This window comes from Prionailurus bengalensis, chromosome A1, assembly GCF_016509475.1.
Source record: "Prionailurus bengalensis isolate Pbe53 chromosome A1, Fcat_Pben_1.1_paternal_pri, whole genome shotgun sequence".
Lineage (NCBI taxonomy): Eukaryota > Metazoa > Chordata > Mammalia > Carnivora > Felidae > Prionailurus > Prionailurus bengalensis.
The window spans coordinates 154133704-154150743 of record NC_057343.1 but is presented as its reverse complement, the minus strand read 5'-3'; the positions used below and the strand labels follow the sequence as shown (position 1 = coordinate 154150743).

Genomic DNA, 17040 nt, shown 5'->3' with positions numbered 1-17040 from the left:
ATAATCACAGCCATCCCATTTACTTGAACACAAAACCCAGCTTGGCTGTAAGGAAACTACAAATTGACCTTTCCTTCTCATAATGCATCTTACTCATTGTTAAAAGTGATTTCAACTCTTGATTCACTACTTGAAAATACATTTCTCATGCTGCCATCTAATATATCTATAAATGCTCATCCAGTTAAAAAACGCAAGGCAAAATATACCTAAACTATACACCATCATATCAGAGGTGCTTCGGGAAAAAAGGCTGCTTTTGTAGATGCTTGGAATTGCAGAACCAAGCTGGATATGCTTCAGACTAATTAGAACTGCCTTCCTCCTCAGGCATTAGTGTACATGAGGTGTAAAAAGTGCAGGTTTCTCAGAGAGAAGCAGAGAAGAGTTTGTGTGCTGCTTTTAGAGCTCAGGTTTGCAGCGAGCTTAGTGGCATGTGTTTGCAAAGTGGCATCTGAACTCCTGTGTGGGGCTGGTGCTGCTCATAACAGTACCGAATATGAGAAGCGAAGAAAAGGTGCTCATTCTCCAGTTTTTCAAAAATACAGACATGGGAACTTTCAAAATGTACTTTATATTTTGCTAATATACTAGACTTCTCAGCATTCTCTCACCTCCCCCCGCCCCGCTTTTTACAATGTGTTTACCTTATGTGTAATTGTGTTCATTTTTTTCAATTCTGAAAAAGTCTCAAGCATTACCTCTTCAAATCTTCTTTTTCTCCATTCCCTATATTCTTGTCTTTTGTGATGTGTTCTCATACCCCTTAGCTTAGTTTTCATATTTTCTCTTTTTCGCACATGACCTCAGTGAATTCCTCAATCCTACCATCAGATGCTAATTCATTCCTCTTCTCTGTTACTCATCTAGGTTTACCTCAAATGTCAAGATATTTCAATATTTCAAAGAGTATATTTTTCATTGCCAAGATTTCTGAAATTATTTCATTTTCATATTTGCCTGTTTTTATATTATTTATATCTATTTTTGTTTTTCATGTTTAAATGTTTTTAGTGGATATATGTTTCTTTATATCAGGGGTCAGCTGTTCAACTTTTTCTGTAAATGGTCAGATATTAAATATGTTAGGGTTTGTAGGCCACATGGTCTCCGTTGCAGCAACATATACTCAACTCTGCATTGTGAGAGCAGCATAGGATCCATGCAAACAAATGGGTGTGGCTCAGTTTCAAACAAAATTTACTTAAAAAACAGGTCACTGTAGCCATTTTGGAAAATTGTTTATTTATTTAAATGTTTATTTATTTTTTAAGAGAGAGAGAAAGAGAGAGGGCACATGCACACATGAATACGCACATGTGCGAGTGGGGGGTGGGGGCAGAGAGAGAGAAGCTCAAGCAGCCTCTACAGGGTCGGTGCAGAGCCTGAGGGGCTCGATCCCATGAACCACGGGATCATGACCTGAGCCAAAATCAAGAGTTGGATGCTTAACAGACTGAGCTACCCAGGCACCTTCACTTCGGCAAATACTTTGGCAGTTCTTCAAAATGTGAAACAGAGCTGCCATATGACCCAGCAGTTCTACTTCTAGGTATATACTCATGAGGAATGAAAACCTATGTTAATATAAAACTTGTATATGAATGTCCACAGCAGCGTTCTTAATAGCCCAAAGGTGAAAACAACCCAAATGTCCATCAACCGATGAATGGAAAATGAAAATGTCGTGTATCTATACACTGGCATATTATTTGTCAAAAAACCAAACCAAAACAAAACAACCAAAAAACTAAGTGGTGCTACATGCTATAACATATATGAACTTTGAAACCATGCTGCTAATGAAGGATGCTAGACACAAAAGACCACATCTTCTCTGACCCAGTTACAGGAACTGTCCAGAACAGACACATTTCTAGAGATAGAAGGTAGGGCTCAGGGAAGTGTAGAAAGAGGAATGCCTGCTAATGGATATGGGGTTTCTTTTTGAGGTGGTGAAAATGTTCTAAAATTAGATTATGGTGATAGTTACACAACTATATAAATACACTAAAGACCACTGAAATGTAAATTTAAACAGATGAACTTTTGCAGGTAAATTAGATCTCCATGAAGCTACTAGAAAATAGATGAAATGGGGAAAGGTGAGTGGCCAGTAGGGCCACAGTTCGATGATTCCTGCTCTATATTTTCAGGGATCCTAACTTACTTATCAAACTTATTTATAGCTTATTCTATATGTAAACTTCTTTTCTGGCTTAAATTCATCTTTTTGATTGCTGATTTTAAAGGCTATCTGTTGTTTTTTTTCCAATGTCTGAAACATTTATACTTCAGCTAATCTTGAGTAGAAAACATTTGTTCCTTTGCTTACTCTCTTTGTCTGTCTGTGTTTTTCTAATGATTTTATGGTTGCCTCCACTCAGCTCTCCTATCCAAGGAGAACTAGTTTTGTGTCTTGGGCCTCCAGCCCCTACAGTGACATGCAGATATGATAGCAATACATTCTGTAAACTCTGGAAAACTGGGCCAGGTACTAGATCAAATGCTTTGTCTGCCTTCTCCTTGGCCTCCCAAATTCCTGTAACCCAAAGCCCAAGTTACTATGGCAGGTGTTTCATGCAAGTGCTACTGCTCCAGTCTACCTGCCTTGGGTGAAATATTTTAGCTCCTAATTCACTCCCCCATCAGTGGAGATACTCCCACATCCACTGGCTTGTGGACCCAGAAAACCTTGGGTCCATGGCTTCAGCCCAGTTTACTACTTTGTGTTCCTGTTCTATTTCTGACCCAAAGACATGTCCCTTTAAAAAATATTTTCTCTTATTGTATCCTGTCTGTACGTCCCAGGTGAGGGCTTCTATGGAGTAGGGCAGAGGGCAATAAATGAATTTACAGTGCCATCCTGACTGGACACTCTTCAGGTCAATGCAAAGGAATTTTAGCCAAAAGATTCAAACAGTATCAAATGCTCCTTGGTTGAGAAGACATTTTCTTTTTCTTCTAGAAATTTTGAATTTGAATTAAGTGGAACATATTCAAATGGAGGTGGTTACAGTACATTGCAAGTAAAATATAAAAGATCATGCCAGCAGTCAAAGCTGAATGCATATTTTAGGGAATCACAGAAGTCAAGAAAAAAAATTACAGTCCCAATGATAATAACTTTCAAAGGGATACCTACAATGAGATCAATGAGGTAAATCCTTTAATTTTTACTTTTGATGATATAACAGATTCCTCTTCTTTTTAATGCTATATTTAGCTTAAAGATCCATACCTAAAAGATTTTATGGTACATTTATGATTATTAATTTATTCATTTAGTCAACAAATATTAACTATGCTCCTGCTATCTACTGAACAATTTACAAGACTGTGCTGATACAGATAGAGATGAATAATAAATGGTCCTCGCCCTCCAGGAATTCATCATTTATTAAGGATATCAACCACACACACCAAAAGAAGTCACCATCTCATTCTATGATAAGTGCTATAATGGCTATAGGGACAACCAGCTTTAAAGGCAGAGATGGGGAAAGGAGCAATTCTTATTTGATGTGGTTCTGTGAAGAGGCAACTGCAAAGGCTTCGGAGAAGAGGTAGCATGTTGGGAACTTTTAGAAAAAAATTTTTTTAAGTTTATTCATTTTTGAGAGAGAGAGAGAGAGACAGAGAGACAGAGAGAATGACAGAGTGTGTGGGGGAGGGGCAGAGAGAGAGGGGAAGAGAGGATCCCAAGAAGGTTCTGCAATGTCACGAACTGTGAACTATGAAATCACGAACTGTTGAGATCATGACCTGAGCGGAAGTCAGATGCTTAACTGATTACGCCACCCAGGCAACTCAAACTTAGTAGTACCTTCTTGGAAGGGAGGGTCTAGGGGAATTCACTTGTGCTTATCTAGCATACTGTTTTTACTGAAATGATGGGTTTATTTTGGACAGTTTTAGGGAGCTAATGAAGATTATGGGAGGATAATAAATGTCTTCCACCTCTCTCTCATCCACATTTTCTCATATTACTTACTAAACACATGGGTTTTGTCAGCTATTGATGAAGAGTGCAGAGCAGAGGTCTCCTTACATGACCAAAGATGACAGTATCAGGTAATTTTAGGAAAGAGAAAATACATGGGATGGTCAGAAGGCAGGATAAATATTAAGTAACTTGGGGATGAAAAGATGGCCTGGTGCGTGGACTCTAGGAACTCCTGTATTGTAGGCTAAAGAGACTGGACTTCTCTCAGGCAACGAGAGAGAACAAGTGACTGTAATGCTGGAGTCAGGGAACCTACTTTACAGTTCTGAAATATACACATCTGAGAAGACGAGATAGGGAAGAAAAAGACTACAACTAGTGGCCAGTCAGGAAAATACTGTAAGAGTCCAAGTGTGAAATAATGACCATTAGACTGAATTGACATGGGAATAGGGGAATTAGAATTATAATAGTATTTTTATTTGAAAAGCTACAACAGAACAATGCTTCTATTAATATTTCATTGCACGAGAGGTTTCCCTAGTTGAGAAACAAGTATGCTGAAGCTTTTAGCATTATGTTTAATGCTTGAGGGCTATGTTTTTCAGATAATTGGAGTATTATTATCTACTGTATCCATGATGGATCATGTCCAAAATGTAGTTAGCCATGAAAAAGAATTAACTCATTAGGTTAGGCCCTTATGTTATCACTGTTGAAAACATGCAAACACTAGCACTTTTATATCATATAGAAAACAAAACAAATCTTATCATTTGGGAAAAGAAAACAAACTTTCTGTTCTGAAGAGAATATTAATTTTACTAAAATGAATCCCAAGTTGAAAAAAAGCACAGTTTCTGGATAAATCCTATGCCCCATGAAAAAGTAGGATTTCTACATTGAATACTACTTCTTCTATTAAAAAGTTAAGATTAATCATAACGTTATATAAAATTTCAGCCCACACAATGACTGCATGCTAAATGGGAAAGGGGAGACAAGAGCTGGCTAGAAACAGCTACCCTACAAACTACCTCACAAACTAACATCAAGAAGTTCCTTCTCTTTATATCATGAGGAAATCTTTTCATGTGTTCCCTCATCCATTTCAGGAACTAGAAGTCTCTTCATACATTAGAGGTCTGCTTTTCTCATCCTGTGACAATTTCTGTTGAGCTGATAATAATGTATTAGATACTATTCAAGGGACTTTGTATATGGTAACTTGCTTAAACTTTGGAAAGCACTTAAAATGTGAAGAATTCCTCTTACTCATTTGGCTTTAGATCTGTAAAAATTCAGAAAAGAGGAGACTTTTTCATTGGCCTAAGAGGGGTCCCCCATCCCCAGATCACAAGATTCTAATATCCCCATCCCTGACACCAATTTAGAGAGAATTTTGTCTATGAAGGTGTATGGTTACTGTTCCTAGTTAAGAAAATTCCTAAGAGACTCTAATCTAACAACAACAACAACAAAAAAGAATCAGGTCATAAAAACCTGTGTTAAGTATGATTCAAAGGGAAAAAATGAGCTGCAGCGAAAGCCAACTTGCGCTGGAAAGACTTGCGCTCTTAAGTAACCAGACATGTGTAGCCAGTTATGAAGCTATCCCATCACATATGTTTTTAAACATCTGTCAGCACAATCAAAACCCCACAAGCAAAATACAGCACTCATGAGCATTAGGGAGGGCTGTCTGTGATGAAGGCTCAGAAGCTGAAAGAAATGAATAGATTTCACAGGTTGAACACAGGCTGTTCTTGCTTGGCTTGAAGAAAGCCCGGGGAAGCAGTTCCCAAGGCTGTGAGGCATTGACTTGAACATGATATCTTTTTAAAAAAAATTTAAAAATGTTTATTTATTTTGAGAGAGGGAGAGAGAAAGAGAGCACAAGCAGGGGAGGAACAGAAAGAGTAGGAGAGAGAGAATCCCTAGCACGTTCCATGCTGCCAGCACAGAGCCCAACGCGGGCATTGATCTCACAAGCTGTGAGATCATGACCAGAGCTGAAACCAAGAGTTGGTCCCTTAACTGACTGAGCCACCCAAACGCTCCTGGAACATAAGTATCTTTTTTTAACTTTTTTTTACATTTATATATGTATTTTTGAGACTGAGAGGGAGAGAGTGCATGAGTGGGTGGGGCAGAGAGAGGAAGACACAGAATCTGAAGCAGGCTCCAGGCTCTAAGCTGTCAGCACAGAGCTTGATGTAGGGCTCAAACCCACGAACCGTGAGATCATGACCTGAGCTGAAGTCGGACACTTAGCCGACAGTCACTCAGGAGCCCCTTGAACACGAGTATCTTAAGGACAAAACTGGAACCAGCGATAAAACCTATGGCACCCTGAAGAAAGAGACATGTCAGGAAGTGCCAAGAAGCAGGTGAAACTGGAGAGCCATAGCTTAACCTATGGCTTCAGTGCTAGAAGCTGAGTCTAACTTTTCTCCATTTTTTTTTTTTTTTTTGGTAAACATTATTCAGTGACATTTTCCCACCATTAAAAAGTTCCCATCTCAAAAGTACAAAAAGGGAAAAGGGTTCCTTTCAAACCTGCAGCATTTGTTCTTCCTCTGAAGATGTCGTCATATGCTTTCCACTGTGGCTTCACCTGGTAGGCATGGATGAACACCACAAACACTACCACAAGGCATGTTAAAGGAACAAGAGCCCCAGTGAAGAGAGCCGCATAGATGTTTGGGATGAAACACCTGGAGGACAGAAGAGACAAGACAACTCAGACAACTTCAATAAACACGTTTCTAAATTCAGGATGGGTTACATCATCACTTTATACTAGCTCTTTGTATCTAAATGTTGGCAAAAGCAAATTTTTGATTTGCCAAATTGAAGCTTGGTTTGAGTACAGGCTACCTGATTAAATCCAACCCACTGCTTCACAAAGTAAGTTCTGTGGAACACGCATATCCTGAGGTGCTCAGAAAACTTCAACAAAGGTTATGGCAAAATAAATTTGAGAAACTCACATTCACTTTTCTAGCTCTGTCTTATTGGCCTGTGGAGACCAAGGTCTTATTGAGGACCTCATAAAAGAAGGCATTGTTTTTTTGGTTTTGTTTTTAAAAAATTTTAAATGTTTTTATTTATTTTTGAGAGACATAGTGCAAGTGGGGGAAGGGCAGAGAACGAGGGAGACACAGTATCCAAAATAGTCTCCAGGCTCTGAGCTGTCAGCACAGAGCCCAACGTGGGGCTTGGACTCACAGGCTGCAAGATCATGACCTGAGCTGAATGAAGTCGGTGGCCCAATCAACTGAGCCACCCAGGCACCCCAAGGAGGCATTATTTAAATGCAAGTTTGGGGCGCCTGGGTGGCTCAGTCGGTTAAGCATCCAACTTCAACTCAGGTCACGATCTCGCAGTCCATGAGTTCGAGCCCTGTGTCGGGCTCTGGGCTGATGGCTCGGAGCCTGGAGCCTGCTTTTGATTCTGTGTTTCCCTCTCTCTCTGCCCCTCCCCCATTCATGCTCTGTCTCAAAAATAAATAAACGTTAAAAAAAATAAATAAATAAATGCAAGTTTGAGGATTCCTAGGGTTCATTCTGTCATTTCTACAATCTTGTTTTTGAGTGAATGACAGTTTTGTCATTTCTAAGTTATACATACCTCCAAGAGCCATTAATTCTCTTGAAAATGATGACAACTTTCCACTTAGAAGTTCTACTACACAATTGTATTTATGATTCTGGAGTTTACTTAGATCAATGAGGTCCAAGGTAAGCTTTCACTACTTATTTTGTAACATTGAGATTCCATGGGAAATGGTTTCTGAGATGTACCTGGAAATTTTTTTTAAGTGTAATTATTTTGAGAGAGACAGAGCAAGTGGGGGAGGGGCAGAGAGAGAGGGGGACAGAGGATCCAAAGCAGTCTCCGCACTGACAGCAGAAGTCAGATACTCAACCAATTGAGCCACTCAGGCACCGCTTTAACTGGAAATTTTTACTCATTGATAATAAAATCCTCTTGCTCTTTACATCAAATCTTTCACAAAAAAATGTCAAAATGGAGGACGGCTAAAAATATGTTCTCAATATCTAAAACTGTGCTTTTGAGGTATTATAAAGAACATACCTCTTACAACATAATACTGGGGCTTCTGGGTGGCTTAGTTGGTTGAGTGTTTCACTTCGGCTCAGGTCGTTATCTCCCAATTTGTGGGTTTGAGCCCTGCATCGGGCTCACTGCTGTTAGTGAAAGCCCATTTCAGATCCTCTGTCCCCCTCTCTCTCTGCCCCTCCCCTGCTTGTGCTCTCTCTCTCAAAAATAAATAAACCTTTAAAAAAATAATACTATAATCCTTTCAATTATAAGAAATCTTAATAGTATGGAGTGTCTCATTTCAAATATCTTTTTCTGACTTCTCCATTTTTAATACATAATATCTACAAACCTAGATTACATATAGCCAAAAATAATGGATTCTCAAGAAAACTCAAAACTCTGAAAAAAAAACATAAACTAGTCAGAAGGACACCTCAAAATCTAAAGTATAGGAAATCAGGAGAAACAGCCATTCTTGCAACTGGGAAAAATAGTGCCTCCATTTTATATTTAAAAAGAGATACATTATTAAAGACCTTACTCAGGTATTATTTCTAATTAACATGATCTGGTAAATGTATTCCTTAAGTAAACAAGACACATTTCAAGAGATATTTCAATACACATTCTGCATCTGCAAAGAGATGTCAGAATGATGAATATCCTGGCTTTTAGAATTTAATTTGGACGCACAAAGCCTGAATCATTCCCTGCACACTCATCTTTATGCCACAAGACCTGTGTCTTCCAGGTAGAAGGCGTATGATTAAATAAAACAGGCAAACACCAATGACTTTGATCTTGAATATATTTCTGCACTAAAAATAGTAGTCATGTTGGCTACTCATTTTACATACATTGGCTTTAAACGATTGTTTTCATCTGAATTATGGATTCACTGCCAGAGATCAGCCTAAAGTTGCTTAGACAAATACAGTTACTGACAAAGGAACTCATACAGACTTCACTGCTTTCGCTCTACCTTGAAAAATGTCATCATAATTCAACTTCAGTCTGTAAAATGGGGTTACTGAAGCTATTGTGAGCTGCTCGAGCAGTAATAAACATTTTGCACCAAGTGCTATAGCATAGGTTTGACTCTTCAACATCTGCATTTCCCAGCGGCTGACCACATTTGGTTGTCACATCTCTACTTGAAGTGCCTTCTGAAAAACTCGCCTTTCCTTTAGAAGACAACCTTTGAAACCAGAACCCCAAAGAATGGCACACTATCCTGCTTAAAAGAGGCAGAGTGGACCCCTACAAAGTTATAAGAAACTAGGCAAGTCTGCAGTGGCTCTTGGGAAGAGAAGGGAATTCTCTATGCACCACATCTCTTAAAAATCTCCTTTGCAATTCTCCCTGCTTGTATGATGCCTTGGCCAAGCTGGCCTGTTCTTTCAGAAAAGGGGGCAGGAAAATTAACCAATGCTGAAGTGACCCATTGCTCCATATTCTTCAGAGGCACACAAATCATGGCCTCTCATGAGTGCTGGGCTGCTGAGAGCACCCTAAGTTTGTCTTCCACATGGGCAAAATGGGGCCAGATCATTGATGAGGAGGGCTTTGGCTCCACAGCATGCCTAGTCCTGTCGCAGCACTTCCTGCCTTCTTGGCTACTTCAGCACTGCTAGACTGCACAGCCCGCCTGTGCCCACTTCTGTGTAGCTGTGACTCCATGTCGGTCTTTCCCCAACAATCTGCCTTATGCACATATCACCTTTCTTTGGGTCTAGGGAGCCAGACAACTCTTCTATAACGCTATCAAATGAGACACTTGCAAATGAGATAGGGCTAAAAAGGTAAGCCACTAGTGCAGACAGCAGTCAGGGACTCCACACTTCTGTGACCCTGTCCATGGAAGTAGGTGGAACGAGCTATGTCATTCCACATTTTCAAAAAGGGATTTCTAGTGCTATAGAATAAAGCTTCTGACATATAATGCAAAGTGCCTAAGATGGGGGCACCTGGGTGGCTCAGTCAGTTCAGCATCTGACTTCAGCTCAAGTCATGATCTTGCAATTTGTGGGTTCGAGCCCTGCATTGGGCTCTGTGCAGACAACTCAGTGCCTGGAGCCTATTTCAGATTCTGTGTCTTCCTTTCTCTCTCTGCCCCTCCCCTGCTTTCTCTCTCTCTCTCTCTCTCTCTCTCTCTCTCTCCCAAGAATAAACATTGAAAAAAAAATTTTTTTTTAAAAAGTGCCTAAGATAAATGAAGTATATTCTGCCCTTAAAACAACAGCAACAACAAATGAACCTCACCTACCCAAATTTCTTTCAGTCCAATCGATTAAGAGATACAGTATATCCAGGTAGTTTGAGGATTACACTACATGAGAGTGATGTGGAGAGTTAGGAAACAGTGAATACCATGTTAGAAATAGTTTCTGAAAGGAGGCTGGGAACAAATTCTTGGGAAAACTGAATGTAACATAAGTAATGAGACTGAGAGCCAGGCACACACGAGAGCTGTGGAAGCAGCTGATTAGTGCCCTGGCAGCTACTGCTTCAAGAGCAGACCTGGCAGTCACCAGAAAATGAGACAAAGGCCATGTGGATCTGCTGTCTTTAAAACGGTAAGGAAAATGTGTTCCTTGTAATTACTGCCTCACCCTGCTTCAAAGTATTCTGGCAACCCTTCTCTCTTTTGGTGTGGAATACTCTTCTGGATTCTTGCAATCACATGACTCACTTTGGCTGTTCATTCCCTTTTAAACTTCCATGGGTAAATTTCCTTTCTTATTATAACCCACAGACAATGTAATTGACTTCAAAATCTAGTCAGCGCTTCACCCTTTATTGTATTTTCAGCCAGATGAAACAAGCAGATGCTATTTCATTATCTTCAGTTTTTCCCTTCTGGTCTGCTCTTAGAACATTCACGATGCTTTATGTCACTATCTCATTTAGGAAGATTATTACCTCCCCAAGATAGCACTTTGTACCTCTTGAAGTGTTTTCACTTGCATTACCCAACTTGATGTAAAAAAAAAAAAATATATATATATATGTATATATACATATATGTTTATATTTGTATATATATGTTTATATTTATATATGTTTATATATGTATATATATTTTGCATATATATATGTGTGTGTGTATATATATATATGTATATATATATATATATACATACACACACACACACACACACACACATATATATATGGCCTGGGGTATTTCAGTTTCTTTTTTCCTGTATGAAATCAACATGAGAAGGAACTCAGAGGCAAAGGAGTCCAGGAGAGATGTAAGCTCCAAGTAAAACTGCTAAAAATACTGGGAGGGATGCTGGGAACTTCTTGTATGTGAGGCTGTGATTTGAGTTCATTTAAATTGTATTTTAAAGAACAAGTTGACCTTGGTATACTGGAGGACATCAAGAAATCCAGGGAGCTGCTATCTGGGTTACATCTGGGTCACATAGGTAATGAAAAAAGAACTAGGTAATGGAAGAATAATATCGCTGATACTTGAACAATGCAGGCATTAGAGGCACTGACCCCCTGTTCCAGTCAAAAATCCATGTATAACTATTGACTCCCCCAAAACGTACCTACTGATAGCCTACTGCTGACTGGAAGCCTTAGTGATAGCATAAACAGCAACTGACACACATTTCGTATGTTGTATGTATTCTATATTGTACTGTTTGAATAAAGTAAGCTCTTAGAAAAAAGAAAACCATAAGGAAGAGAAAATCAAAAGGAAGAGAAAATACTTTTACAGTATATACTGTGTTTATTTTAAAAAGTGGCATATGAGGGGACCCGTGCATTTCAAACTGTGTTGTTCAAGGGTCAACTCTAAATGTTTGTTTCTAAGGTCTTCTTTGTAAGTACTTCTTCTCAGTAAGATGCTGGTAACACCTATGATTCAGAGGCTCATGTGCCAACCTCTCACAAGGTAAGTCTCCTGAAGACTTCTTTAACAGTTGCAACTATATCAACAGCTACATTTGTTGCTCTGACCAACTTTTTCTTCATGGAAGCTCATGGTGATACTCTACTTTATGTGGGGATAAAGAAGATGGTCTGCCAGTTTTATTCTAGAAATTGATTGAGTGTATGATGAATGAAAAACTGTTCATTTATTGCAAGCTGGTTTCTATTTTGTGTGGGAAGTACAATATATCTGTTAATTGGCCTTAGTTGAAGAATACAGATGTTATTCATTATGTGGATGCTTATCATTTATAAATAAGATCTAAGCCAATACTTGTGATTTCAATATTCCTTTCACTGCATATCCCATTTACTTTCTTTCCAAAGATTATATTATTATTTAACACATTTTTTATTCACTTGTGAATTTATGTATATATGCATGTAAATTTGTGTATATGTATGTATTTTCTGTCCCATCCAACATGGCAAGAGAGGTATAGAGAAACACTTTAAGCACATTAATTTTTTGACATCAGAGTGAAGGGAAAAATAACAGTTTGGGTTTAACCAGCTGCAGTGTAGAAAAACATGTTTCTTTTTCTTTCTATCTTTCTATGGTAGTGCCTAGAGCAGTTTTGTACCAAGGGAAATCTACTGACTTCTTAAAATGCATGTTCCTTGAAGTTTAAACTTTAAACAAGAACAATATTAAGATTAAACTGCAGATAAGTCCTACAAAGTGAAATCGCACATTAGGGTAATATATGGACTTGGAGAGGAAAGGGAGGGACAAAGTATTTTCCTAGAGTGAATTAGCTGGATAATAAAAACTATCTTAAATATTACTGCTATTATTCTTAATTCCACCATCATTACTCATAAAACAGGAGTGATCATTTATTAAGTGACGACATTTATTATATGCATTATCACACATAAACATCCCAATAACTCCACTAACCTCACTGTATGTATAGAAAAATGACTTCTAAATTACAGAAGGTCAAATTGCTAGCAGCATAAACAGGCTCCTTTACCTTAACTGCTACCCCTACAATTCTAAAATCATTTCCACAATTCCAGTAAAAATATATTAGAGTTAGTGGTAAACACACCAGTGTTCTCCTTGAGGACAGGAACTGTAATATTCTCCTTATATTTCTCCTTAAGAAATGCTTATTGCATAATCAGATCCTAAAGAAATGTCTACTGATGTAACTGATTTTTAGCACTTTTTTTTGCCCTCTGTTAGATTAACATTTATTTTAAATTCAGTAAATCAATATTTATTTTTTTCAATATATGAAATTTATTGTCAAAATGGTTTCCATACAACACCCAGTGCTCATCCCAAAAGGTGCCCTCCTCAATACCCATCACCCACCCTCCCCCCCTCCCACCCCCCATCAACCGTCAGTGTGTTCTCAGTTTTTAAGAGTCTCTTATGCTTTGGCTCTCTCCCACTCTAACCTCTTTTTTTTTTTTTTCCTTCCCCTCCCTCATGGGTTTCTGTTAAGTTTCTCAGGATCCACATAAGAGTGAAAACATATGGTATCTGTCTTTCTCTGTATGGCTTATTTCACTTAGCATCACACTCTCCAGTTCCATCCACGTTGCTACAAAGGGCCATATTTCCTTCTTTCTCATTGCCCTGTAGTACTCCATTGTGTATATAAACCACAATTTCTTTATCCATTCATCAGTTGATGGACATTTAGGCTCTTTCCATCATTTGGCTATTGTTGAGAGTGCTGCTATAAACATTGGGGTCCAAGTGCCCCTATGCATCAGTACTCCTGTATCCCTTGGATAAATTCCTAGCAGTAGCACTTTTTTTTAAAAAACACTCACTAAAAAAAAAATAGGCATAGAAAACCCTGCATTTCATGTGTGCCTAGTTCAATGACCCAAGCAACATTTGAATTACGTCACATATGAGGCACACTGCTAAACATGGAAGACCTGGGCATGGTGCTTCCTATACAGAAGGCTGCATTTATAGTAAGGGCACAGCACTTCACAATCTAGCCTTCTACTGCAAGTATCATTCTTTTAACAGCATGGGCAGCAGCATGACCCAGGAGCTTGTTAAAAATGCAGAGTCTCAAACCGATGACAGCTCCCAAGGCAACTGCATTTTAACAAGATCCCCAGGTGTTTCATGTGCACATCGAAAGTTAGAGAAGCACTCCTGTAGCACACTAGTCGAACATAAAGTAGCTGAATGTAATTAACAATTTAACTAATCTTTACATCTCTTTGGCAGCCAAGCCAAGGGCCTATGTAATCCCAAGGAGAATCATTCTCAGAGATTTCGTAGTACAGGGTGGTCACAGTAGCCTGAAGAGCCAAACAGAAAGAAAAGTGGCAGGAAGCAAAAAAAGAGAAACAGATATCTGTCACATGTAGAAGCCTGGGATTAGCAACCTGAGCTTTCTGACTGTAGAAGAGCAGAGAGCTAGCAAATAACATGAGAACGGACACAACACATCTGCAGACTGGTAGTGTGAAATGAGATGGGAGTGTCAGAGCTGAGGTGGGTGTAGATGGGAGGTTAGATATTTAGTCCTGCTGCATCTGAAAAACCCAGGAAGGAATAAAGTTTGTGAGTGTAACTGCAATAGACAGGCTCTGCAACTGCCCACATTGCTCAAGCCTTCCTGAAAAGGTGAGCCCATGTGCCATGTACCTCTATCCCCACACCCCAGCCACAGATGACTAGCTTTGGGATGGATACCTGATCCAAAGACAGTCATTTCTCTGGCTTGCCCTTGACTTATAACTTGGTGCCTGTGCTCTAAAAGTTGAGCTGAGCCAATCAACTTTCTGCTCTTAAGAATCTGACATGGCAGGGGGGGCACCTAGATGGCTCAGTCGGTTAAGCAACTGATTCCTGATTTCAGCTCAGGTCATGATCTTATGGTTCATGGGTTCAAGCCCCAAATCAGGCTCTGCGCTGGCAGCACGGAGCCTGCTTGAAATTCTCTTTCTCCCTCTCTCTGCCCCTCCCCCAATGCACATGTGTGCAAGTGTTCTCTCTCAAAATAAATAAATACTTGAAAAAACAAAAAGAATTTGACATGGATAGGTGCCAGATAGTGGTGGACATTAGAGTCAATGTACATTCAGGGCAAACATCCACACTGGAGTAAATATACAATGAATATACAGAAAAAATGGACAAAGGGAGGAGAGAAGGAAGGAGGGATGAGCATTGAGATACTCACAAGAAGATGTGGGAGACTCTGTGGTCCCTAAAAAATGAAAAGTGTGGTTTTGGTTTTCAGCACTCTAATTCCAGGTTCTCTGAGGTCCAACTATATCTCATTGTCTACTTCTGAATGTCCATGAGAATGCCCGAGACTGTCTATAACTCCACTCCCTTTACTCCAAGTAGCTTTAGTAGGTTTTACATGCAACTATAATGGCCACAGTTAAAACACAGCTGGTGAGTGAGTGCTAGAGAAAGAGGGAGTGAACACACACTGTTGTTTGAAACAACACTGCTCCTGAAGATGGAGTAGGAGATCACTGTCATGTCTACTAGTTTTAGAGCTCAGTCTACACCATGGTGAGTGTTGCTATCTAACTCAATTCCTTGACAACTGCCTTCTAAGAAGTCCAAGGACCAAACTATAAGAATCAGTCTCACCTTTCAGTGTGTAAACTGTATCTATTTAAAAAAAGATTGAGCAAAGAAAAACATGCACATACTACAGCAATATTGTTTCATGTACTTCAAACAGAGCAGATATTTAAATTCATCAAATAATAAGCTGCCTAAAATCTTGAAGGTCAGATATATAAACCAAAAGATAGCTTTGTATCGTATATAATTAGCTCTTGCTGAATGAGACAGTTGCCCACATCCCTAGCTCATTAAAAAGGTAAAATATATTTTTTATACATAAATTCCAAAGATGAACATTGGACTCAAAGTATTAACAAAGACTAGAGAAAGTTGAAAAAAAATTTTGAAAATCATGATTTCCAAAATGACCTTTTTTCTTTTTCCAAGAAACTCAAGTCCAAACAGTCTGTTCTCTGAACAACGATAATGCTGCAATCACCCTATTGGACAGTGCTTGGGAACTTTGCTCCAGGTAGGTTCCAGTGAATCAAGCCCCTTCAGAATTTAATGAGAATAAGGTCAGGCTGACTTGTTATTTTTTACATGTACTAATGCTCTATGTTCTCATAAAACAAAATTGTTTGGTACTAGAAAATGTCATTGTCCTACAGCATTCAAGGTATCCTGCCCTTACCTATTACTCACCCAGTCTCTGCATGGATGGCTAAATCAATTCTGACTAATCGTATCACCTTCTTGTATCAGAAGATGGTAAAATGATACGTTTTCCTAAGTTTATAAAAGTAAGACTTACAGAGGTGACCATGGGAATACAAGATTAACGTCCAAAAAATATCTGTCTTTTTGTATCCCCCAACCCTCATTTTACTTCATGATTGCACCTGTGGACAGAGATCCTTGTAGTATAACCTTTAGCAGGAAAGCAGCTTCAGGTACAGCTAATCCCGCATCACACAGGCAGGAGGCAGTACTTTCCATCTTAGGTTAATATTGCAAATGTAGTTTTTTTGTGCTTTAAATCTAAGATTTCAATAAGCTCAAAGCATTTAGGAATAGCTTAGAGGATACCGGGGGTGTGTGTCATGTTATCACAAATACTACTTCCTTTTCCTGATGAAGACTTTGTAGAATTTGAGGTGTTCTTTCCCCAAATACTCTTACAATACCTTCGTATATGTTTCATTGGAGTCTATGAAAAATATGAGAAAGGTAGAAATGTGATGATATAGATTTTTAAAAACTTTTTAATGTTTATTTCTGAGAGACACACACACAGAGCATGAACAGGGAGGGGCAGAGAGAGAGAGAGGGAGACACAGAATACAAAGCAGGCTCCAGGCTCTGAGCTGTTAGCACAGAGCCCAACACCAGGCTCCAACCCATGAACCATGAGATCAAGACCTGAGCCGAAGTCAGATGGTTAACTGATGGAGCCACACAGGTGCCCCTGAAATGTGATATCGATATTTTAAGGATCAACAAATTCTGACAGCAATGGGGGAGATTTCTCCAAAAAGCAAAAATCACTGGGTAGAAG

General features: G+C 39.0%; 1 protein-coding gene across 1 annotated transcript in view; it reads right to left on the bottom strand.

Moving 5' to 3' along the window:
• Positions 1-17040, bottom strand: part of ADGRV1 (adhesion G protein-coupled receptor V1) — a 564199-nt gene that overhangs the window by 90118 nt on the left and 457041 nt on the right. The window contains exon 86 of the mRNA XM_043593538.1: positions 6506-6663. Coding sequence (XP_043449473.1) covers positions 6506-6663 — 158 coding nt within the window. The remainder of the gene's footprint in view (positions 1-6505; positions 6664-17040) is intronic.